Here is a 25,360-nt window from a genome sequence, read left to right as displayed (position 1 = left end):
GACAGCGGGCGGCGACAGCGGGGAGAGCGGAGGAGGCAGCGGAGCGGGGCTCTCCAACTTGGCGGGGCTTTCCCCTTCCTTCCTGGCCCAGCGGCGGCACCATGCCGCCTCCGCGGGCCGCCCGCAGCAGCACCCGGGCACAAGGAGCCCCGACGCCCGGAGCCGCGCCCAGCGGGCTCCCGGGCTCTTCCTCCGCGCCCCACTGAAGCGGCAGCGCCCAGCTCCGGGGCTTGCCTGAGTCTCCCTCCGCCCCGGGGCGCGGGCAGCCGCCGGCTCCGAGGGGGCGCAAGCCCTCTCGCCGCGCCCAGCCCCAGGGAGCCGAACCGCAGGAGGGGCGCGGGGACCCTCCTGTCCCCGCCCGAGGGGGGCATCAGCCGGGGGCCCCGAGCCGAGGCCAGCCGCCGCCTCTTGCGCTCCCCCCTCCGCCCCGCGCAAGCCATGAACTTTGGCCGGGGCCGCTCGGTGGTGTTGAACGTGGGGGGCACCCGCTACTCCTTCTCCCGCGAGGTGCTGAAGGACTTCCCGCTGCGGCGGGTGAGCCGGCTGCACGGCTGCCTCTCGGAGCAGGACGTGCTGGAGGTGTGCGACGACTACGACCAGGAGCGCAACGAGTTCTTCTTCGACCGCCACTCGGAGGCCTTCGGCTTCATCCTGCTGTACGTGCGGCACGGCCACCTGCGCTTCGCGCCGCACATGTGCGAGCTCTCCTTCTACAACGAGATGATCTACTGGGGGCTCGAGTGCTCGCACCTGGACTACTGCTGCCAGCGCCGCCTGGACGACCGCATGTCCGACACCTACACCTTCTACTCGGCCGACGAGCCCCCCGCCGGCGACGGCGGCGAGGACACGCGGCCCCCGGCCGAGCCCCCGCCTGCAGCCGAGGGCAGGAAGTGGCTGGAGAGGATGAGGCGGACTTTCGAGGAGCCCACCTCGTCCGTGGCCGCCCAGATCCTGGCCACGGTCTCCATCCTCTTCGTCATCGTGTCCATGGTGGTGCTGTGCGCCAGCACCCTGCCCGAGTGGCGGGCGGCGGAGAACCGCAGCGTGGAGGAGCAGAGCAGGTACACAGCAGACTCAGTGAGGGAGCCCTCCGGGTAGGACGAGTCACTTATTTTCCCACTGTCCAGTCCGGTGTGTCCAGTCCAGTGTGTCCTGCCGCTCATCCTGACAGTTAATGACTATCAATTATTGAGCACTTAGTTAGCAGTAGCACCGGGATACTCCACCCTCAGCCCCCAGGACTGACAGCCCAACACAAGAACCAGCCCTGAAACTCCCCGGGGAGGGAAACGCCTGCCCTGGTAGGGTTTGGATCGGAACCTCCTTGTACTAGGCACTATGCTAACTCCCGAATAAAAGACCCCCTACCCATGAGCTGACACTGTAATTAACAATTCCCTCATCTGTAAATTAGACGGCTCTGAATTTCAATATTTATTTATTATAGTGGAAACCTCCTAAGTAACACAGGGGAGCCTTGTAGCTATTCTTAGCCTAGAAAGAGGGGGACAGATTCTAATCTCGGTTACACTGAAATAAAAATGGAACAACTCCATACCAGAGTAGCTGAGATCAGAGTATAGCTCATGCTCTTTATAGTTGTATTAGTCTTGAGTGGATCCTGCAACCCTTTTGCCCACCAATAATCATAACCCATAGGAGTAATCCTTTTTAAGTCTGTGGGACTCTTATGAGTAAGGATTACTCAAGTGAGGAAAGGGTGTAGGATTGGTCCTCCTAAATGGAGAAAGGCAAACGAAAACCCTAAATTTTAAGAAATAGATTTATTTTGCCCATTTTTGAATGTTTAAAAAAATTAAATGCAATATATATTCCATAAATATACTTACAAGGGGCTAGTCCTCCAATATATACTGTACACAAATGCCCCGCTTCTGCAAGTTCTTAAGTATGTGAGTAACTTTACAGCCCTGCATCCTGGCAGGACCAGATTCTATACATAGACTCATAGAAGTTAGAGATGGAGAAGGTCTGTTAGAGAAATGATTCTGTCTCCTTACAAGTGTATTATATAGTGTCCCAACAGATATTTAAATTGATGCCATACATTACATTTGATCTTAGCCAAAACATATTTAAAAACATTAAGGTTGTGAAACAAAGACATACAGAATTGATATTGTGGCTTTAGGGCTCAATCCTGCAAGTCTTATAAATATGAGCAATCCTTATTGGCTTGATTCTGATCTCACACCAGTGTTAAACTGGTGTAACTCCATGGATGTCAGTTATTCCTGATTTAAACCAGTGGGAGAAAGGACTCAAACCCACAGATTTTAATGGGCTCTCTCTCCTAGGTAAGAATTACTCATCTGAGGGAGATTGACATATAAAAAAAAAAAAACAATTTTTTTTTTCTGTTCCTCTTTGCTGATGGGGGATATTTGTGTGTCAGCAGAAGTTTTCATCCTCCACAGTTCAGCCTATCCTGCTTTTCTCTATAGTGAAGTCATCTTGTCATTATGAAATCAATCTGTTGCCATAGAATTAATTGGTATGTGATATATTCTGCACTAATAGTCAGATTCATTCCTTGGAAGTATGTTCATGGTTTCCATTGACTTAGATATATGCGTGCAGCTCCAAGTTCACTGTAACTGGGCCAAAGACTCACTGCAGGATCAAATGGGGGTGGAAATGCACTGAGCTGTTGGCTCCTGTTTAGATACAAATACCATGAGTAAAAATGAAAAGATCTATATTTAAGCTTGATATATGTGAAAGTTTCCGGCGGTTTAAAACCTTGCCTTTAAATTGTCCCAAATTATTTCAGATATCTCCAAAGAGTAGATACCTTGGGTGATTTTTATATAACAAACATTTACATAGATACCTAACGGATAGAAAAAATATGTGGTGACACACCTAGGCACTATTGACTTTATTCACAATAATTCTTGATGGTGTGCAGGTCAACTGTAAAGTTGTTGCACTTACCTAAATGAGTTTTTATTTACAGCCAAGCATTGCAGGTTTTATACTTAACTTTTAAACAAAACTTAGTATCCCTTCCACAAAAATGCATGTATATAACATTACTCACCAGGGTAACCTTCTCACATGTATAAGTATTTGCAGGAGTGGGCCCTAGATACTAATAACATACAAAGTGGCCAGGACCTGGGGAAGAGAAGGGAAAAAAATATTGAAGAGTGGTCTGTAAATAACTGGAAAAAAACAGTATCAGTGGTAGGTTGAGAACTATTTGTGCTGGCGCATGGAATTGCAAAGAACTGGCCTACAGGATAGGGAATCAGGGTTGTGCTTCAACAATCCCTATGCTGCTCTTGCAGGAATCTTTACTATCTAGCCAATGATGTAACTTGGTTCACTTGAGATATACCTTTATTCATATATTATTGCTACACAGATGTAATAGTTTAACACTGAACACATTGCAAATGGGAGCATGTTCTTCCTCTGGTTGCCACCATACTTATAGGACACTAGCTGAGGTGGCATAGTTCTTACATAGAGTGGCTATCATAATTATGCACTTCAGTACTAAAAAACTCAGGCGCTGGAAGAATGTGAGTTTAAGGCAGAGTTGCAGCTAGTGTAAATCGTCATAGGCACGTTGACTTCAGTAAGCTTGTGACAGTTTGCACCAGTTGAGAAGCTGACCCTGAGAGCCCAATCCTGCAAACACATGAGTATTTGTTACTTATGTATTTCCAGGATCAGGCCCCAGCACAGAAGGTTTACTGCCTTCCTGCTTGCTTACATTTGAATTTCCTTGCTTTCACTGGTATAGTTACAATTTAACGTTATTTACATTTAGAGCCAGATTTTCAAAAGAGCTCAGCACTAAAGTTTTCCCATGAAATCCAGTATTTTTTGAAATGTAAGTATCTGCTGTGTTTTTAGTCTCTAGTATGTTCATTAATAAAAACTGTTGTCCTTTTATCAGTGCTCTACCGCCTCTTAAAAAGAAAAAACAAAGAACAAAAAACACAGTGGAACAAAAACTCCCATTAATTTATTTGGTATGAGGGACAAAGAAATAGCAATATTATATTTTTCTCCCCGCACTGAGCTGGTGACTATATTTCAACAATAAATGGAGATGTTATTTAAAGAATTCAGAAATAAGAATCTTTTCATCTTCTTAGTGTATGCACAACGTGCCTCAAGTGGCACATGACCAAGATTCATCACAGAATGTGGTCCACTGGTTGGATCATTGTCCAGGCCGGGTACTGAAGGGGAGCGCAACATCCCTCCCTCACCCCCCCATTTTCATAATGCAAAAGATCAGATGGCTGCAAAAGTCCTCAAGATTGGCATGTGAAAGTTAAGGTCTATCATATGACTGGCATTTAGCACAACTTTTTTTTCTTCCTGGATTTCACAGCAAATCAATTGCCTCAGCCTTTAAATTCCATCAGTAAAGTTTAAAAAAGGCTTAATTATTTTTAATATCTATTATAAATTACCTTTTCATTAGCTTCTAGGATTTCCTGAAATTCTACTGGACTTTTAGGGATGAGTCTTGCAGTCCTTTTGCAGAAAAAAGTTCCCATTTCAGTTAGCTGAGGAAGGTCCGCAGGAGTAAACCCATTGACACAGTTTTAGGACAAGCTGTGTTTTAGACTCTTTCCAGTGTCTTAAGCACACTCCTCAGATGACAAGCTTTTCTTCCTATGATCCCATCTCTGTTGGACTGGATCTTTGGGTGGCAATCACCTCTTTTACAAGTATTAAATACAGACCCAACTGTGTTTTGGGGCCTATATAAGCCCTTTTCCTCTGGGGACCTGTGACCAGCAAACTGATTAAACAAACTTCTAAACGAATAATTATTCATCCATCCAAAAGGTACATAGCACACAGAGCAAAGGGTAAAAACAATAGAGATCTGTATATATAGTTCCCCTTACATACACCTAATCTTTTCTTAGAAGTTTAGTAAATTCCTTTCAGCCCAGTTAGCTCAATCTCTGGTCTGGGAGAGAGCCTGTTTGCTGCAGTTTGTGTCTTTCTCAGAGCATTTCCATTAGTGTCTTCCCCTAGGCAACTACTGACAACCCACCAACAGGTAAATTAAGGTTCATATGATTATATTTATAAATTATATGTTTAATTACTTCAGTCTCTACACCCATACGTTGTTAAGTGCATCATCTTGCGCAACACTCCTAAGATCTAATTGAAAGGCCAACTGAAGTAAGTGGAAAGACTCCCATGGACTTTCACTGGGTTTGGATCAGGCCCCTAGTATTTAGGATATCTAGATAAATCAGGGAGTGGGAGGTAGTTTATCTCCTTGGATATTTCATTATATTCTGGGGGCTCTCTCTTAAAAAGAAGATGAACAAGATAGCTAACTACCAGAGAATTTACTGCTTTTTAAAAATAAATTAACACATACAATAATTGAAATTAACTTTAATGCCCATTCATTTGTGTCAGAACCTTGCTATTCCCCTCCCAATTCTTTACCTACACATTCCTTATACATTTATAATGTTTCATTTTAAAATGTGCCCATCCTGATTTAGGCATCTATAAACTTTTTATAAAACCATCAGTTTAGAATCAATATTGTAAGAGAGAGACCCACTCTCACACATTAGTAGAATAAGCTATGATGGTTACATTTGGCCTGCATAAAGTAATTCTACAGTACAACAAAGAGATGCACTCTGTTTTCATTGGAAACCACAAAGCTTCATTACGATTTTTCCCAGGCTATTTTTCAATTTAAAAAAAATAATTTATTTCTTGGAAAAGGCACCAGACTGGTCATCCTGGCAAATGAATTGTTATCTACAGAGCAAGTAAAGTATGGACAGAAGCCGGGCAAGCTTCCCTCAAACAGCCTTACCAATGAGCCTTGACCCCCTTCTCTAGGCAATACCACTAAGAATGATAGAGTAGTTCAGTCCACAGCCTATTCAGTCCTCTGTCTTTATGGAGACTGTTAGTAAGAGTGATGTCTACTAGTGCCAACTGACACCAGTTTTGTGTACATGTTCGGATGTGAGCACCCATTCACAAGAAAAAGCACTGAGATCAACAAACCTTTCACATGGTCTTCTGAACAGCCATCAGATTAGTTTTGGTCATGATCATTTGGGTCAATATGTGACCCAGTAGTAAAATGCTCTGTATTCTATCAATCCCCTGGAGTCATGTTCCCTTAAGTTAAAGCCATATCATAGCCTCTCACTTCTGGGAGGGAGATAGAGGGCCTAGGAAACTCAGGGAGAGTCACATAATGGTCCTCTCTTAAGGAGAAGCATGGAGTATGAGAATTCCAAATCCTGCCGATCCCAGAGATTTGCAAGGAATGGGGCTTCTGGTTTGCAGAGAGGCTGCCCTCCATGGGGCTATTCCTAGGAATGAGGGAGTAGAAGTACCAGGGCCGGCTCTACCATTTTTGCCAAAGCCACCCGGACTGTGCCGCCCCAAGAATGGACGGAATGCCGCCCCTTAGCTTGTGCCGCCCCAGGCACGTGCTTCCTCCGCTGGTGCCTGGAGCCGGCCCTGAGAAGTACATAGCAGAAGTTATTACTGAAAACATTTCGCACAGCAATGTATTTTGTGACCTTGCTCTCCTCCTACCTGGTAGGTCCCACTCCTCAAGGGAGAAGAATTGTTCCAGGACTTCCACAGGCTACTGGGGAGCAGACAGCAGCAGCCCCAGTCTCCCCTTCTGATGCTTTTGGTGATTTAAAGTCCTCCTCTTTGTTCCCCTGTGTCACACAGCAGATGGGTATTTAGGGTCCTGAAAGTTTTTGATTTGTGGACCCATCTATAAACTGATCCTGTGTATGACACTGAAATGAGTCCATGTGTCCCAGACTCAGTCCTCCACAGACTCTTCCCCCTCTCCCAGACTCTGTACATCTCTTCTCACTCCTTTCCTCCTAGGGCTTTCTCTCTGGAGGACCAGTGTCTCTTAAACCACTGATCCTTGGGGTATCTTCTCTGGAGTCTCTCTTCTCCCAGGCTAGCTTCAGGAGTCTCCTTTTCCCCAGCTGTCCTCTCCATTCAGGGACAGTCCCACAGCATAAGCTTTTTCCCACAGAGCAGAAACTCACACCTTCTCACATATGACTCCTCTTCCTAGTATCCTGCAGTCCCTCCTCTATACGAATCACCTAGTCTGGTTCTCCAGCTAGGTCTAATTCTTAATTACCTGTCTCCCCTCCAAGTGCCACAGAATGGACTAATTGGGCTTTCTGTCTCTCCTTAATCCTGCCTCTTCCAGTCCTGTTTGGAATGTACCCTATCACAGAGCCATTACAACCTATTGTGCCAGTAGGCTGTTGTGCATGCTCATTCTCAGAACTATTTCCCCAGGAAGAGATGCCCCCCCCCCCAACCTTTTCCACATACTGAAATCATGGTTGAATGTGTAGAATGAAACCCCCAGTTAGTAAGTATGTATAACTTCTGCTTTCCTAAGCACAGTAAAACAAAAATAGCTTCTTTTCTAAACACCACCTATCATCAATTACCAGAGGGCATTTGTTCACATTATAAAATAGATCTCTGCAAAATTTCAGTTAAAAAACTTAAGCTGTGTTTGAATCTCAGGAACCCAGAAAATACATTTGAAACCACTAGTGTTTAGTCTCCTACCCTCCCAGAACTTCAGAACACCAAACACATTTGTTTCCAACATTTAATAAAAAAGAAGAAGAACTCCTTGACAGGCTAAGATCCAGTTTGTCATGTTTTAGCCCCAAACACCATTATATAGCTAAATTCTAAACTGCTTTATATGTAGAGGGCTGTGACTGGGTAATGTAACTACATACATCAATTTAAATATAGGGACATGAATGCCTCTGTTATAACTGACTTGTCCCATGAGACATTCATACAAAGGTCCATTCAGACAGGGACAGATTGTAGCTAGCCCTGTGTGCGGGTGCACCAGAGGAGAGGGTGCCAGGATCTGGCATGTCCCCTTGCTTCCTCACATGGGCTGGCCATAATGGGCACTAGCAAGATCTGCTCAGGACTAGGTGCTGTAAACTTCTACAAAGTGGGTAGGGAGGGATGGTGAAGAGCTAGAGTTTCCCCATCCCCAGCAGCAGAGGTCAGAAGACAACTGCAGAGCAAGTGCACTCTGTACTTTCTTTAGGCACAATAACTGAACCCCTGGGAGCTCCAGAACACATTTTGCCTTTCTTAAGGACAGCACCTATTGGGAAAAGGGATCTTGTTACCACTCCTAATGTGGGGCTGTGATCATGTATGACACAGTCTAGCCCGTTCAGATATACTATCACTGGCAAAATGCAGAATTGAAAGATGTTGATAGGAAAGCTTTGAGAACACAGTAAGTCGAGAATTCCCAACGACTTTACAGATTCTGGCCCTGATTCTACAATACTTGCTCAGGCAATACTCCCATTAACTCGGAAGACATTATGTGTGGAAGTCACTGGGAGTTTGCCTAAGCAAAGACTTGACCATTGGAACCAATGCTTCGACATTTTTCTAGTTTAATGCTGCTTTTATGTGGAAATAAGATTTTAGGAGCAATTTAGGCACAAATGGATGTTGACGGACTTTAATCACATATTGTCTTGTCATCTGTTTTCTTCATGTGTGCTGTTGACTGTGTATGTTTTATTCAGAAGTTTAATAGATGATAAAGCCACTCCAGTGAATTCTTTTTTTGAGATTTCAGCTAATTTCTTGGAGAATATTATAAAAAAAAAAAAATTACCAGTTTAAAAAAAAAGAAGAATTCACAACTGAAGGATGCTTTGTGACAATTCAGAATATGATTACTTTACTAGTCTTGTTAGTGACTTTAAAAAAGGCATTTCCAAAGCAGTCTAAGCCAGTCTATATGTAAAATAGGTTATTCTGCTAGGGAATTATCAGTCAGAACAGAAAATTAAACAAAGTGATTGGTTTAGAAAAAGAGCTACGGAGGACTGATTTTCATTTCACAGACAAAGAACCACATTAAAAATAAAGCTGAGGGTCTTATTTGAAAACTGATAAATACCTAGAGATTTAGCGTTTTTGATGAGAACTAAATTTTCATTGTGTTTAGGTACAAGCAGGGGTCGTTGACACAATAGAAGATTTTACATACCATCTGTGCTGGAATATCTAGCCACTGAATAAAAATTAGGGTTCAGCATTTTCTCTGAATTTCTCAGATTTTGTGAATTTTTGAGGGAGCATTATTTTATGTTTGTTTAAAAAATATTTTCTCAATTTTTAATGGTAGGTTGTTTTAAAACTGAAATGAAGAAGGGGAAAAGCCTGCTAAAAATCTTGATTGAAAACATACGGAGTAGATGCTGGTTTGCCTAATGATATCAACATAAAGTCTGTGTTGTAAATATGTATTCAAACTTTTAAAACTTACATGTGATTTAAACAATGGACTATAACAGGGGTCGGCAACCTTTCAGAAGTGGTGTGCCGAGTCTTCATTTATTCACTATAATTTAATGTTTCACGTGCCAGTAATATATTTTAACGTTTTTAGAAGGTCTCTTTCTATAAGTCTATAATATATAACTAAACTATTGTTGTATGTAAAGTAAATAAGGCTTTTAAAATGTTTAAGAAGCTTCATTTAAAATTAAATTAAAATGCAGAGCCCCCTGGACTGGTGGCCAGGACCCAGGCAGTGTGAGTGCCACTGAAAATCAGCTCTAGTGCCGCCTTCGGCACACGTGCCATAGGTTGCCTACCCCTGGACTATAACATATAGTCTATCAGGTGAACATATAGTGAGGCAGTTTTAAAATGTATATGCTTTATTTATCCTCTTCCACCCTGTCTCCTCCTCCATTAAAAAAGAAGCAGGGTATTTGGCATAAGAAAATATCCCAGAGTATTTTAAGAAAAGTGAATACAGAACATGCTGTGTCCTTATTCTTCCAAGTGAATGCATCTTAGTTGGTTTTAATTTCATATTAAATGTCAAAGATAATTAGGCCATATTAAGGGCTAGTTGCTAAATCTCAGTTTTCTTAACTGATGCTATTTATCTATTAATGATACAAGTAACAAGTAACAAACAATGAATCATTTAAGGCAGAGTTACTCAATCTGAGGCTGCAGAACTAATATGTAGCTCTGCTGAGTCCTCATATAGGCGGTAGGTCTGATCATCGCATTCTTCCTACTCTGCCTGGTTTCAGGAGCACCAACTACCTGTCCCCAGTGACACATGTGGGATAGGATGGGACAGGATGGAACAAAGCTATTGGAATTAATCTATGAAGGGGAGGAGAGAATGGTCATAGAGAAGAACCCCATCCTTCCTATCAATAACCTGAAAACGGGGGAAGGGAAGAGGGACAAAGAGAAGAACGGAGCCTTCTTCTCAATAGCCAGGAAATGTGTGGATGTATGGTGGGGGGAGGCGGGAAGGGGCAGGTAAGATGGAATGATTGAAGCTGGGCTTTGGAGCTGTGCTCCGGCTCCGCTCCACCTCCAGGCAAAAACCTGCAGCTCCACTGTTCCTGAGCTGCTCCGCGCTCCAGCTCCAGGCTCCGCTCCAAAGCCCTGGATTGAAGCTATCATATTGATTGGAGGGAGTGTCACAGCTAGAAAACATGATATCCTGATTTTACTTCACCATGCTTATAATATAAGATCAGATGAAACAACCAGAGCAGCACAGTATGCAGCAATTATTTTGTAGCTCTGCAGTTCAATTCTGTAATAAAGTGACTCCTGTTTTTCAAGATGGAGTACCACTGATTCCCTATGCAGCTAAAAAGCTGTTTCTGTCGCTTGTGCTCCAAGTGAGCTCCACAAGCCTCCCGGCTTTCACATTGTTTCTCATTGTCTCATTGTCTTCAGAGAAGTATCACTCCTAGCTTCTGGATATGGAATATCTACTTCATAGGGCTGTCGATTAATCACAGTTAACTCACACAATTAATTAAAAAAAAATCACGATTAAAAAAATTGATCACGTTTGATCGCAGTTTTAATCACACTGTTAAACAATAGAATACCAATTGAAATGTATTACATATTTTTGGATGTTTTTCTAATTTTTCAAATATACTGATTTCAATTACAACACAGAATACACACTGTACAGTGCTCACTCTGTATTATTTTTATTAAAAATATTTGCACTGTAAAAATGATAAACAAAAGATATTGTATTTTTTCATACAAGTACCATAGTGCAATCTCTTTATCGTGAAAGTGCAATTTACACATGTAGATTTTTTTTGTTACATAACTGCACTCAAAAACAAAACAATGTAAAACTTTAGAGCCTACAAGTCCGCTCAGTCCTACTTCTTGTTCAGCCAGTCGCTAAGACAAACAAGTTTATTTACATTTATGGGAGATAATGCTGCCTGCTTCTTATTTACAATGTCACCTGAAAGTGAGAACAGGCATTCACATGGCACTTTTGTAGCCAGCATTGTAAGATATTTACATGCCAGATATGCCAAACATTCGTATGCCCCTTCATGCTTTGGCCACCATTCCGTAGGACATGCTTCCATGCTGATGATACTTGTTAAAAAAAAATGTGTTAATTAAATTTGTGACTGAACTCCTTGGGGGAGAATTGTATGTCTCCTGATCTGTGTTTTACCTGCATTCTGCCATACATTTCATGTTATAGCAGTCTCGGATGATGACCCAGCATGTTGTTCATTTTAAGAACACTTTCACTGCAGATTTGACAAAATGCAAAGAAGATACCAATGTGAGATTTCTAAAGAGAACTATAGCACTCGACTCAAGGTTTAAGAATCTGAAGTGCCTTCCAAAATCTGAGAGGGATGAGGTGTGAAGCATGCTTTCAGAAGTCTTAAAAGAGCAACACTACGATGCAGAAACAACAGAACCCAAACCACCAAAAAAGAAAATCAGCCTTCTGCTGGTGGCATCTGACTCAGATGATGAAAATGAACATGAGTCAGTCTGCACTGCTTTGGATCGTTATTGAGCAGAATCTGTCATCAGCATGGACACGTCCTCTGGAATGGTGGCTGAAGCATGAAGGGACATATGAATCTTTAGCACATCTGGCACATAAATATCTTGCAATGCCGGCTACAGCAGTGCTATGCAAACGCCTGTTCTCACTTTCAGGTGACACTGTAAACAAGAAGCGGGCAGCACTGTCTCCTGCACATGTAAACAAATGTTATTGTCTAAGCGATTGGCTGAACAAGAAGTGGGACTGAGTGAACTTGTATGACATTGTTTTATTTTTGAATGCAGTTATTTTTTTGTGCATAATTCTACATTTGTAAGTTCAACTTTCATGATAAAGAGATTGCACTACAGTACTTGTATTAAGTGTATTAATAATACTATTTCTTTTATTTTTACAGTGAAAATATTTATGATAAAAATAATTATAAAGTGAGCACTGTACACTTTGTATTCTGTGTTGTAATTGAAATCAATAGATTTGAAAATGTGGAAAACATCCAAAAATATTTAAATAAATGGTATTCTATTATTGTTTAACATGATTAATTATTTTAATCACATGCTTAATCACAATTAATGTTTTTAATCGCTCGACAGCCCTACTACTTCAACATTCCTTGGCCAACTGTAATTGACCTTATCCTAGGACTTCACCAAACAGGATCATCATGCAGGGCAAATGGGATCATATAAATTTACATTGAAAGGCTCAATGGAGCCTAGGTTGCATCCTGTAATGACCTATGGCAGCCATGGGTCAACCCAACTGGCTGACACAATGGCAGTGAAGTTGAAGAATAAGAATTAAGATGCTGCCTTTAGGTAAAGTCAAAAGCCAATCTATCTTCCTGTCATAAATATAAAGGGAAGGGTAACAACCTTTATGTATGCAGTAACATCAAATCCCTCCTGGCCAGAGGTACAGAATCACTTACCTGTAAGGGGTTAATAAGTTCAATTAACCTAGTTGGCACCTGACCAGAAGGACCAATGGGGAAAGAGGATACTTTCGAATCTGGGGGAGGGGGGAAGGTTTTGTTTGTGCTCTTTGTTTTGTTCCCTCTCAGACAAAGAGAGAGATCAAGCAGGTAACCCTGCTCCTACTGAAATGATACATCTAAAAGTACAGAAATTGTAAGTAATAGCAAGGAAATGCGTTAGATTATCTTTTGTTTTAGCTTGTGAATTTTCCCTATGCTAAGAGGGAGATTTATTCCTGTTTTTGTAACTTTGAAGTTGAGTCCAGAGGGGAATCCTCTGTGTTTTAAATTTTTTTATTACCCTGTAAAATTACCTTCCATCCCGATTTTACAGAGGTGCTTCTTTTACTTTTTTCTTTATAATAAAGTTCTTCTTTTAAGAACCTGATTGATTTTAGTGTCTTAAACATAAAGGGTCTGGTCTGTACTTTTATTAAAGGCAATTGGTTGGTATATTATTCTCAAGCCTCCCCAGGAAAGGGGGTGAAAGGGCTTGGGGGGATATTTTTGAGGGGGATAGGACTCTAAGTGGCCCCTCCCTGAATGTTTGTTTAAATCACTTGGTGGTGGCAGCAATTCCGTTCAAGGACAAGGCAATTAATTTGTGCTTTGGGGAAGTTTTAACCTAAGCTGGTGGAATATAAATTTAGGGGGTCTTTCATGCGGGTCCGCACATCTATATCCCAGAGTTCAGAGTGGGGAGGGAACCCTGACACTCCCCATCTAATTGTGACACACAGGGCAGTCACTCACATCCTAGTAGTGTAACATTTAGAGAGCTAGGAGGTAAATTCTGCAGGGGACATGTTCCCAATAGGTGCTGTCAGAACAAGAATGGGAAGTGGGAGGCAGAGAGTTCTTTTCCACATTGTAGTCATGAAAGAACCCTTGGTACATTCTGCAGGGGTGCCAATTCAGGCCAAATTCCTGTTCAGGCAGTTACACTGTGGAAAAGACCTCATCTCCTTCCTCCTCGTTTTTATTCCTGGACTGGAAGAGAAAGATACGTTTCCTGCTTTTTCAACTCCCAATTGATTTCCCATGAATTAGACCAAATGAAAAAAATATTCCTTCTGTGCCTGCAGACGAGACTACTGCTGTCAATAGCTGGTTTAGCACTTTAGCAAACTCTGGTTCCAGGTGCTTAGCTAGTGACTTCCACCAGTTCAGTGGTGTGACTCTTTGCATTAAGAAATGAGCCAATCAGAGCTCAGATAGGGAGAGGCTATAAAATAGGAGTATGTGACCATCTAGGCTGGTTTAGTGTATGATCTTGATGAGATACATGATGGCGTCTCCTGGAGTAAGAAGCTAGATCCCAAATCCTGTGATGACTGCCAGTCTCTTGCGCCAGTCTCTTGCGCACAGTCCCTGGGTCTCCCACACACTCAGGCCCTTAATTATTTATAAAACTTGACCTGAAAAGTTAGATTCCTTTCCCCTGATTCTTTCTTTATATAGAAAAGCAGCCTGTAATGTAAAGGTTTCGATAGAGGCTCATGGACTCAGCATATTTATTTTTTATTTAAATTTTTGAGAGATTATAGTGAATTTAGGCCTCCCATAGTTTGTATTAAAATCAGATTTCATTTTAAATAGGTTTATTTAAAAAAAAAAACTTACTATAATTTAAATAACAAAAATCTGATTTAAATTAGAAAAAAATCTTTTTTTCCCCAAAAAATCATCGATTTTTATCCACCCTGCCCAAAAGCTACATGGGGTCGCTGGATCAATACCAACTCACAGGGAAGATTCCACCAAGACTAGAACCTACTGTTCCCTAGATGTTCCACATCCAAGTATTGACCCAGCGAGACCCTGCCTAGCTTGTATACAAGAAAGAATCAACATAACATGCGCATGGCCTCAAGAGGAGCTATCAAGTGGAACTTTTTTGGATGTGCAAAAAAAAAAAAAAGCTCTTTCACTTAAATGTTGATTGCCAAGGGTCAGAGCCACAACATAAATCCTGGAAAATAAATCCTAGAAAATGGATTGGAATGTAGAACATTTTTGGGCACACTTAATAATGTACATAAATTCTATATCCACAGCTAGGAATTTATTATTATTATTATTATTATTATTATTATTATTATTATTATTATTATTTATTAAGATCCCAGCCAGCTTACAACCTGTAAGCAAGTGCAGACTCTGTCAGAGTCTGCATTAGGATGATTTGTATTCGTTTGCATTTGCTATTCAGGGAGAGAGGAAATGGTCACAGAAAATTCCAGAGACACAGTTTTTCATTTTAGTGTGGAGCATCGGAGAGATATAAAATGATATAATATTTTTGAAGGAGTCCGTGTTCCTTTGCCAGCTCTCTTCTAGCAAAATAATAGATTATTTTTTCCATGGTATTAGATCATGAGCGACAAATACTACTTTTTAAATCACGAAAGGAAAATACATAATCTATTAACTAAGTTCAATAATGTCTTTATGGCTGCATATAATCTGTGCATTTCTGTGTGTTTTGTTTTGAGAGAACACTGAGGTCTGAATTGAACTGCCAGATGCTATAAACCTAGGTTTTTAAAAGTGGAGATTTTGTAGATATATCTAAAAGGCATCCTTATAACTTATGTTTAAGGCAATCAGTCACTATTAAATAAACAGTAACATTACCAGAAGCTTCAGATCGTTTAGACAACAAGTCCTTTTACTTTACTGGACTATAATTCTTAAGAGAAAACATTTTGATTTATGTGGGTCTACACATTAAACAGGGCCGTCCCTAGCCATTTAGGTGCCCTAAGCAGCCCCCCCGTGGGGGAGCTGTGTGGGGCCCCAGACCTCACCCCCCCCCCCCAGGGTCTGAGAGGCAGGAACTGTGGGTGGGGGAACTTTTGGGGGCCCAGAGTGGCCCGGGGGATTAGTGGCGGGCTCGGAGCAGCCCGTTCTGCTTCCCTCGCTCCGGCCCCAGACATGTTGCTTCGGGGGAGGAGGCTTGGGGGAAGGGATCCCCTCCCCTGCACTCACCGGCAGCGGCGGAAGCGGAGCAGCTCGGCCCCAGCCTGCTCCAATCTGCCAGCTCCCAGCTGCGGTGCTCCGCTTCCCGCCGCCGGTGAGTGCAGGGGGGGGACACACCTTTCCCCAACCGCCTCTTCCCCCACAGCGACACGGCTGTGGCCGAGGCAAGGGAAGAGAAGGGATGCGGAGCGGGCTTGGGCCAAGTTGCTCTGCTTCCCACCATAGGTGAGTGTGGGGGGTGTCCTTTCCCCAACCTCACCGGCAGCGGGAAGCGGAGTGCCGCAGCTGGGAGCTGGCGGAGTAGAGCGGGCTGGCGCTGGGTTGCTCCGCTTCCTGCCGCTGCCGGTGAGTGCAGGGTCGCGGGGGGAAGAGGTAGAATGGGGGTGGGCCGGGGGCGGAGCAGGGGGAAGGGTAAGAGGCAGGGCGGAGGGAGTTGTCCAGGGCCCCACACTCCCCTAGGCACGGCCCTGCGCCTTGCAGTGCGTGCAGCCCGCAGGGGGGCCGGCCGAGGGATGGGGCTGGTGCTGCCACGTATGCAGCACACAGCTGCCTAGGGTACCATGAAATTTGGGGCAATTTGGTGCCCCAAATTTCATGGTGCCCTACGCAGCTGCATATGCCTAAGGACGGTCCTGACATTCAACTTTTCTAAGATAAATTAAGTCAATGTATTCGTATAGACCTTATCTGAGAGAAAGGCCCCTAACTCATAGATGCTTCATGGGCCTCCCTGGCTATCTATGCAGATTCAGTGGCTGCCTCTGACTGAATGGGTACTTACCTCTTGTTAATGGTAGCATTTAGTTTATAAGGCAGAAATTATTCCCTTGCTATTGCCTGACCATTACTACCCCCTCCATTTTTGAGGCTGGGGTGTCTCTCTTTTGTTGGGAAGAAGGACCTGCATTGAAAACCAATCCACAGTGGCTAATGGAACGGATGAGTTTCAGAAGGCTCTGAAGAAGAATATTATCTTTCTAACAGACCACTGTCTTAGGTTTTGTCTACACTACTCAGCTTTTAGCAACACGGCTGTGTGGCCACAGCCGTGCTGCTAAAAGTCATGCAATGTAGCCGCTGTTTGTCGGCTCTCCTGCCGACAAAAATGTCCACCCCTGAGGAGCGGGGTTAGCTTTGTCGGCAGGAGAGCACTCCTGCCAACAATGCGCTGTTCACACTGTCACTTGTTGCGGCAAAACTTTTGTCTTTCGGGGGGCGAAGGGGGCGGTTTAACACCTCTGAAAGACAAAAGTTTTGTTGTTCAATTGCCAGTGTAGGCATAATCCAAGTGGTTAAGAGAAACATCAGCATGTGGGCTAGATTCCATGCTATGCCTCTCAACAGAACTGGTTCTCTAGCAAAACAGGCAAAATCTTCTGTGGTTGCATTTCAGCCTATAATGCTTGCTAGGGCTCTGAAATTTTTTGGGCACATACAGACTGTTATCTTTGAGTTACAGTTTGTTCTTCCTGTTTGGTTAAAGCCAATGCAGAGGTGTTGGCACAATTGTTGGGGCTGATTTCCAGTGCTTCCATGAAGCACTATCTTTTCTTAAAGTAATAAGCCATCGCTTGGCATGGACAATCTCTCCAAATATTGCTCCATTCTGGATCTCCAGTGGTGGTGAAACAACTCCAGTAAATCTAGAATTTTCAAGTCTTTCTGACTTCCATCAGTTGGGTTTTAGACCTCTTATGGTACTGAGACTGCACTGGTCTTATTGGGTTTTGAGTTTCTGAAGGCAATAGATGAAAGTGCTTGCGAGATGGGGAAAGCGATGAGAGAAAATAGCAGATATTGTATTAGCCCTCTTAATTAACAAGATATGCTCATGATTAATTTAATAAGAGGGCATGTTTCCACCTGCAGGATATCATACCGGATCCCCAGCAGCTACTGGATACCCAGAAACAGCAGTTGCTATTTGTGCCTTCTGCTGGCCCCAATTCAGTAAAGCATTTAGCATTTTCTTAAGTCTCGCTGACTTCATTGGGACTTAAACATATGCTTAAAGTTAAGCCCATGCGTAAGCACCCTTCCTGGACAGGGATACTTCCCTGCATCTGGGCCGTTTGTACTTGATAAGAAGGTTGTGCCCTTCTCTTTCAGATGTGGTCCTCACCATTGACTTGGTTACTGTGAAATTAGGTTATTGCAATGCACTGTACGTTTTTAAACCCTTTAGAAATTTCAGCTAGTGCAGATTGCGGTGACCCCACTTGTAAAACAGGAGGTTGAGAGCAAACTTGCATGAGCTACTTTCCCTAAAAGTAGAAATTTCAAATTCTCAATGCTCACTGTGGGGTTTAATTTTTGTGGCCCAGGCCAGCAGACATGTCTTTCTCCTTAATAGGTTGTTCTGCTAATGAGTTGCCACTCCATAGCTTTTGGTAGGTTTGATAGCTTGCGAAGTATGGTGATGTTAAGCTGGATAGGGACCTAGAGTTTTAGTTTTAGATATGAATAGCTGTCTACATTATTTTAGACATTATCCTGTAGTGTTCCTGACTTTGCAGAAGTATCCTCACATATTGGTAATGTTAACAATTTGTAATTCCAACAAAGCATTCACTAAATGAATTGCAGATATAATCAAATCCTTATCAGTAATCAGTTCTGAGTTGTACTCACTGTAGCCTGGTATTATATTTACACAAACAAGCTCAGAATAAGATAGTGTGGCTCACCATTTGGCACACCCTCCACTAAGGCTCTGAATTAATATCAATTTAGTAATGTCCACAGACAAACCTTAATTAAAATGCTCATATAGAATTAAAATGCTCCACTTTGTTTCTTTTGACAGGATCATTGAAGCTATCTGCATAGGCTGGTTCACTGCAGAGTGCATTGTGAGGTTCATCATCTCCAAAAACAAGTGTGAGTTTGTCAAGAGGCCCCTGAACATCATTGATTTGCTGGCAATCACTCCGTACTACATCTCTGTGCTCATGACAGTTTTCACAGGGGAAAATTCTCAGCTCCAAAGGGCTGGAGTCACTCTGAGGGTTCTTAGAATGATGAGAATTTTTTGGGTGATTAAACTTGCCCGTCACTTCATTGGTCTTCAAACACTTGGTCTGACTCTGAAGCGTTGTTACAGAGAGATGGTGATGCTTCTTGTCTTTATTTGTGTTGCTATGGCAATTTTTAGTGCACTTTCACAACTCCTTGAAAATGGGCTGGACTTGGGAACAAAGAATAAGGATTTTTCCAGCATCCCTGCTGCCTGTTGGTGGGTAATAATCTCGATGACCACGGTTGGTTATGGTGACATGTGCCCCATCACTGTACCTGGAAGGATTCTTGGTGGAATTTGTGTGGTTAGTGGGATTGTTTTATTAGCATTGCCTATTACTTTCATCTATCATAGCTTTGTGCAATGTTATCATGAGGTCAAGTTCCGATCTGCTAGGTACAGCAGAAGCCTCTCTGCTGAATTCTTAAATTAATGAGTGCTCCTGCTTTTTGTAATAGTACTTGCTAAGCTTTGGTGGAAGAGGTGATGGTTGCTCCCTGTGTACACCCATCTTGCTGGATGATCTAAGGAACAGCATTGTCATCAGCCTTGAAGGATGTCAGTCACCATTCTCATCTAAAGGATGACTACCTGCTTTGGGCCCCATGGTAGGGAGTGTGGATGGGGATGTTGAGATCTGAGAGGAAGAAAATGGTAGCTTCTAGAACAACAATGGGACTGGAAAGTTCTCAAGACCTCATGGGGGCTGGACTTCTCTCTACCTATCCAGACAACTACACACACAAATCATGGGCTTGGTACCAAGAGAGATGAAGACCTGCAACTCAGTGGGAGTTGCAGGTACTCACTACTCCTCATACTGATATCCCAGAGCCTTCCAAGGAAAATATAACAGATGTCATTCAAATATTTAAAATCTAAAGGTCCCTTGGAGGAGTAGAGACCTTGTTGACATGAAGCCTGCTCCAGAAGAGTTGAGGGCATTGGAGCAGAATTGCTGCTACTTTTAATTCCTCCAAGTCATGCAGCAGATGGAATAATCTGATCTTACAACTGAAGGAAGAGGAAAAAAAATATAAATACACAAGGCAGAGAGAGTCTCACAGCCCAATTCTGATCTCAGTGAAAGCAACAGTGAGGTCAATGGAGTTAGTCCAGATTTTTATTGGAGGAACCAAGAGGAGTGTATGTCCCTCTCTATGTTGTGGCATATGCTTAACCACAACTGCCATTTCTCTGGGCGTAAGATCTATAGTAGCAACTAATGTCATACTTTATAAAGATCAGAGTAAAATTCAGTTGTCGATAATACGATCAATATATCAACTGCTAGCTCGATGGGAGGCAGATATCCAAATTTGACTCATGTGCTCAGCTAAACTCCATCAACATGAAGACATTTACCTATAAGCCTTGATTTCCTGCCACCCCATTTTATTAACCATAATCACCTCAGAGTGAAATAGTATTCCAAGGAACATGATATGAGTCTGTCACTTGAGAGGTTCAAAAACTTTCTAGACAAAGCACTAGAAAACAGGAGAACAATCCTGCAATGTCGGGGCTGGGACAGATGTCCAGGTGGGTCTTTTTCCATCTCCAAATTCTATGATGATTCTTATTGAAGGATCTGTTATGAATTGATATAGTAAATTTAAATTTTAACAACTGTAAAACAGCCCAGGTGATACTGAAAAGTAGCATTTTAGCTGGATGGAACCTGTGCTTGGCACAAAGTAATATATTCTCCCCTGCAAATATGGAATTAAGATGAATGAAGTTAAGTTCTCATGTTTCATACACTACATTTCTTGTGTAGTACTGCTTAGTAGCACTATTAAATATGACTTTGAAAAGCTGCCATGTGCTGTTAAACATTCAAACAAATTTAGGCACAGCTAAACCAGTACTGTTTACCACCCACCATTAACAGGAAACATTTTTATTAACCAGAATCACCAGTCTATTTGAATTTGGTATGCTTGCCTGAAAGTCATTGTAAAATGTTTACTGTGTTTGTATTGTAGAACACCTTTGGATGTTTTGTGTACATTTGTCTGCTTTAGAAATCGAGTGACTGGGACCTAGCAACAGAAGTCTTTGGTACTAATCACTCAAACTAAAAATATTAGGTGGGGTATATAACTAGTACTTGAAGGCCATATGCTGAAAAAGAAATATGCTGCCATTTTTGCTGCTCAAGACCTAAGAAAAGTTATGGATCATGTTAAGTGGCATGCTGTTGTTTTTAGGGGAAAGGGATATGTACTGATAAAGCCAGTCAAGGAGAGAAAGGAAATTGTTTCACTACCAGAAGTTGTAAAGTAACCTGAAAGAAAAGTTGCTCGATTGCAATAGCCATGAGTTTGCATTTCCCAAAACTAGTTTGCTTAGTTCCTTTTCCTTTTTTCTGCAATAGTTTCTTGAGGATATATTATTGTGTAGTGCCACATCCACACCTTTGAAATCGCTGTATCTTGCAGAGAGGTGAATATTCCTAGGGAAGGGGGAGAAATCACTTTTGGGGAGAGATTCTCAGCTGGTTTAAGCTGGCCAGCTTCCAGTAACTTCAGAGGATCTATACCAGTTGACACCAGCTGAGATTCTGGGCCTTAGCATATATAATAGAGCTGATTAGAGAAAAAAATTCCCCACAAGAATGAAAGTTAGTTTTTTATAAAAGAAACTGAAATTTGAGTTTCATTTTCCAGCCATTGAAGACTGAAACATTTCAGCCAAAGCTAGTTTATGTTTTGATAAAAAATTAACATTTTTTTTTTTAAAAAAAAAAAATTTTCTACAAAAAAATTGGCTTTGACAAAATGAAAATTTTCCAGCTGTGTAATACTGAATTTCTATTATTTTCTTCTTCTACTAGTGTTGAAAAAGCTAGCGCTACACATTTAGAAACTCTTGGGTGAAATTGGTTTCCATGTAACTTTTTCAAGTCTACTGTGCCTTCAATCCACAGATTATATTTAAACCGATTAATGCCCTCTATTTGGGATGCAAAATACCATATACAATTTGAGCAAAGTGGGTACATCTCATAGTTTTAAACATATACAAATATGAAATATACTTACAGTAAGTTGTAGTACTTAATTCCAGAAAAAAATTAACTTGTATTTTTATCACTACAGTATATATAAGGTCAGTTTTTTAGCTTCATGTGCAAAAAAGCGAAGTCAGTTATAAATTAATGCACACAATGACTTTCAAGTACTGATTTGTATTGTACAGGCAATTGAATACTAGACATTCCAAAGACAAACTAGTGTCTAGAATATGTTTGACATAAGAGTACAGAAAATGTGCTATTTTATAAAGGGTTTCCAAATGTAGATTCTTATAGAATACAAAGAATATAATCACCTACGTAAGATACTTATGTAAAGGAATGTATGTTTATGAAAAGTGGAGATCATCTTAAATACAAACATTTAGATTGCTGTAGATCAATTTTTTATTGCAGAATGTGAACAAAAATGCCTCATGTATTTTAAATTTGCATTACAGTAGAATAATTTTGAATAGCTAAGTGGATATTAAGTAAGAGTCTAGTCCATAAAAACTTGCCCTAAATATAAGCTAGCTACGGAGAGATATTTGCTCTTTTCTTTATTTTAGTGTAGCATGGTTATTAATGTATTGACAAGAGGTTTCTTTTACTCTTTTTAGAAACCAAGTTGAAGTAGCCTTATATCAGAGGTAGCCTTAAAACTGAGAGCCTTATAGTGAAGGGATAGGGTATTCTGATTTATAGTGATGCTTATTGTCTTATTTTCTATAGATTGATTTTCCTAGTGAAACTTTCTATAAATAAATATTCTATAAATATTGAATTATACATGCGTATAAAGATAAGCATTTCTTTAAACTGGTTAAGTTACTTCATTAAAATGCACCTGAGCTTTCTTTTCAGTTTTATACAAGCATTATGGTGTAGTGTTCTCTCCACCTAATACAGCATTTCAAAAACTAAGAGAGGATAGTTGGCTAACTCTCAGCCACTCCCCCAACCTTCACACCAGAATAAAATTGTGTTCCTATTGTGTTCCCACTGAAATCAGTAGGAGTGGAGGGTGCCCAGCAAATTGGGCCCAGAGTCTATTTTTCTCTTACTGTACTGCACAAAGAGACGCCACCCCAAAATCTTCAGTTATGGAATATTAGTTACTATCTCTTTGGATATCAGGTTGCTTCAGCTGGGATACTTGATGCCTCTAAAGACACACACAAGAAGAGGAATGTAATCTTTGGCCATTTATCCTAAAAATCAGATTAAGAAACCAAACAAAACACCACAGAGACAAGCGATTGCAGTCATGGTGCCCTCTCCCAGGTGAGACCAGACCCCACAGTGGTTGACTATTTTCAACAACTTTGTCTAGATGGGTGCAGGTTGTCTAGGGCTTGATTATTAATTCTGAGGTTAAAAAATATCCTTGTGTCAGAGGGGCATGTTTTGAGTCTCATGACATTGTAAAGAGCCTAGTGAATATGAAAATCCTCTTATGAGATTCATGGCCTGACTAACATTTATGTAAGGGAGGAGTGGTGAGTGGGAATTTTCATTGTGTAAACAATCTGTGGCTGTATCACAGACTTCAGCTGAATCCTGCCGTATCAGGGATAGAACTGATGGCTTTGTGGCTCCAAAACCAGAGGCTTCTTCCACTTCAGTTATCTTAATCACAGACACCTTAACAGATCTGAACTTCAGCCCAGGAGAGGGCATAAAGCCCTGAACATTCACACTATACCAATAATTTCTTCCCACATAAGAGGTCCATGGTAAGCTTATCAATCAAGCTCTGGCCATTTGAAATTTGTATTGTCTGTATACAAAGGCCCAGATGCTGCAGTTTCATCCATCTAGGCCCAGGGGTCCGTTCTAAAGGAGGCAGCTGTAGGATCATAGCCCAAGGCTGCGCATAATGAAATAGATTGATCATGTTGGTTTAGAGAGAGAGAGATTGTTTTCATGACTTGAAAGGGAATCTGGCTCAAAGAAACAAAAGATACATTGTTTTAAAATTAATTTTCACATTTAGAAATGGATGATGTTTGTCTACATTTTACTGGTTCGGTTCTCTCCCTGCTGCTTAAAAATAGCTCCTCTTTACGTTAATGGGAGTAAAGAGAGTAACGAGAGCCCTATTGAAGCTATGGCAGTTTACACCAGCTGAGGATCTGCCCCAGCAGGCATGGAGGAGACAATAAATTGCTGTTCATATAATTAAGCCTTGAAACGTACCTAATATAATGTATTATGAAATAAAATTTGGAATAAAGAATCTCCTTTGTGGATGGCATCACGGGTTAAACTTCAAGAGGAATACATTGTGCAATTGATATGTATGTTCAGTAAAATTGTTCATCTGCTCTGAATCTAAATTTTAAGGGCCAGAGATTAAATATAAACTTTGATCAAATGATTAAAGTGACAATGTTGACTGCAGCTTTTTAGAATCCTTTGTTCTTTGCAAATTCAGTAATTAATAATTTGTATAGAACATTGATTTTATATTGTTTGCATATGTGTAAAAAAATTCTGTATAACATTTGACGAGTTAATAAATTTTTGCTTCCTTAACCACCTGTATACAGTATTACGTGCATGTGATCTCCAAATAAATCTACTGGATTCACTAGCGTATTTCACTGTGCGAGGCTTAAGATAGAACACTAAAATAAAATTGTCAGACTTTTTAAATAGAAGTCTTACATTATTCTCTTTTATTTTAAGGTATGGCATTGTTTTGAAAAGTGACTTTGCAAAATTGATACCTTTCTTATGCAACAGTTCTATTCCCTGTGGGTATTCATATCTGTTTGGTGTACTGACCCAAAAAAATAAAAGTGTTTCTTAGGCCATGTCTACTCTACCACTTTTGTTGGGATAACTTATGTTGCTCCGGGGTGTGAAAAAAACACCCCCCCGAGTGACATAAGTTATACCGACAGAAGCGTTGGTGTGTACAGTGCCAAATCGGCAGGAGAAGCTACCACTGCTCTGATTTTATTATGGCGACAGGAGACCTCTCTCCCATCGGCTTAGAGCAGCTACACAAGCGATCTTACAGTGGCGCAGATGCATCAGTACAACTGTGCTGCTGTAAACTCGCTAGTGTAGACATGGCCTTAACTTTTTTACTCCCATTAGAACTGCAGAGCCAGTAAAGTTGTGACAGAATGAGCTGAATTCTAATCTAGCTCAGCATCGACATAATTTTACAGGATCCAATTCTGTCCTCAGATACCCCTGGGTAACTTCAGTGAAGACAATGGTGGGGGGAGGAGGGTGTACTGGTGTACAGAATTTGGCCTGTATAATCTTTTATTACTAGAGACAAGGCATGACCCAGACAGAACAATTTGAGTTTCAGAATCCAGGCTGCGTTTCAGGTCTGGAAGTTAAGATGAGCCATTGTGCTTACATTTGATCAGGAAGTCATTGAGACACAATAAATAACGAACCCCA

At 41.5% G+C, this 25,360-nt stretch overlaps 1 protein-coding gene across 2 annotated transcripts; it reads left to right on the top strand.

The window, feature by feature from the left end:
• Positions 1-438: 438 nt before the first annotated feature.
• KCNG3 (potassium voltage-gated channel modifier subfamily G member 3) lies at positions 439-21,608 on the top strand. 2 transcript variants are annotated; one of them, XM_024194026.3, is made up of 2 exons: positions 439-1,064; positions 18,700-21,608. In XM_024194026.3, exons 1-2 carry the CDS (start codon positions 439-441, stop codon positions 19,343-19,345), a joined length of 1,272 nt encoding a protein of 423 aa, XP_024049794.1. In that variant the 3' UTR covers positions 19,346-21,608. The 2 variants fall into 2 exon arrangements, with proteins under 2 accessions (XP_024049794.1, XP_024049793.1); XM_024194025.3 differs by having other exon boundaries at positions 439-1,097.
• The last annotated feature ends 3,752 nt before the right edge of the window (positions 21,609-25,360 follow it).

The sequence above is a fragment of the Terrapene carolina genome, unplaced genomic scaffold, assembly GCF_002925995.2.
Source record: "Terrapene carolina triunguis isolate 2854851 unplaced genomic scaffold, T_m_triunguis-2.0 Scaffold120, whole genome shotgun sequence".
Taxonomy (NCBI): domain Eukaryota; kingdom Metazoa; phylum Chordata; order Testudines; family Emydidae; genus Terrapene; species Terrapene triunguis.
The sequence above is the reverse complement of the archived record's forward strand: the minus strand, read 5'-3'. Positions and strand labels throughout refer to the sequence as shown.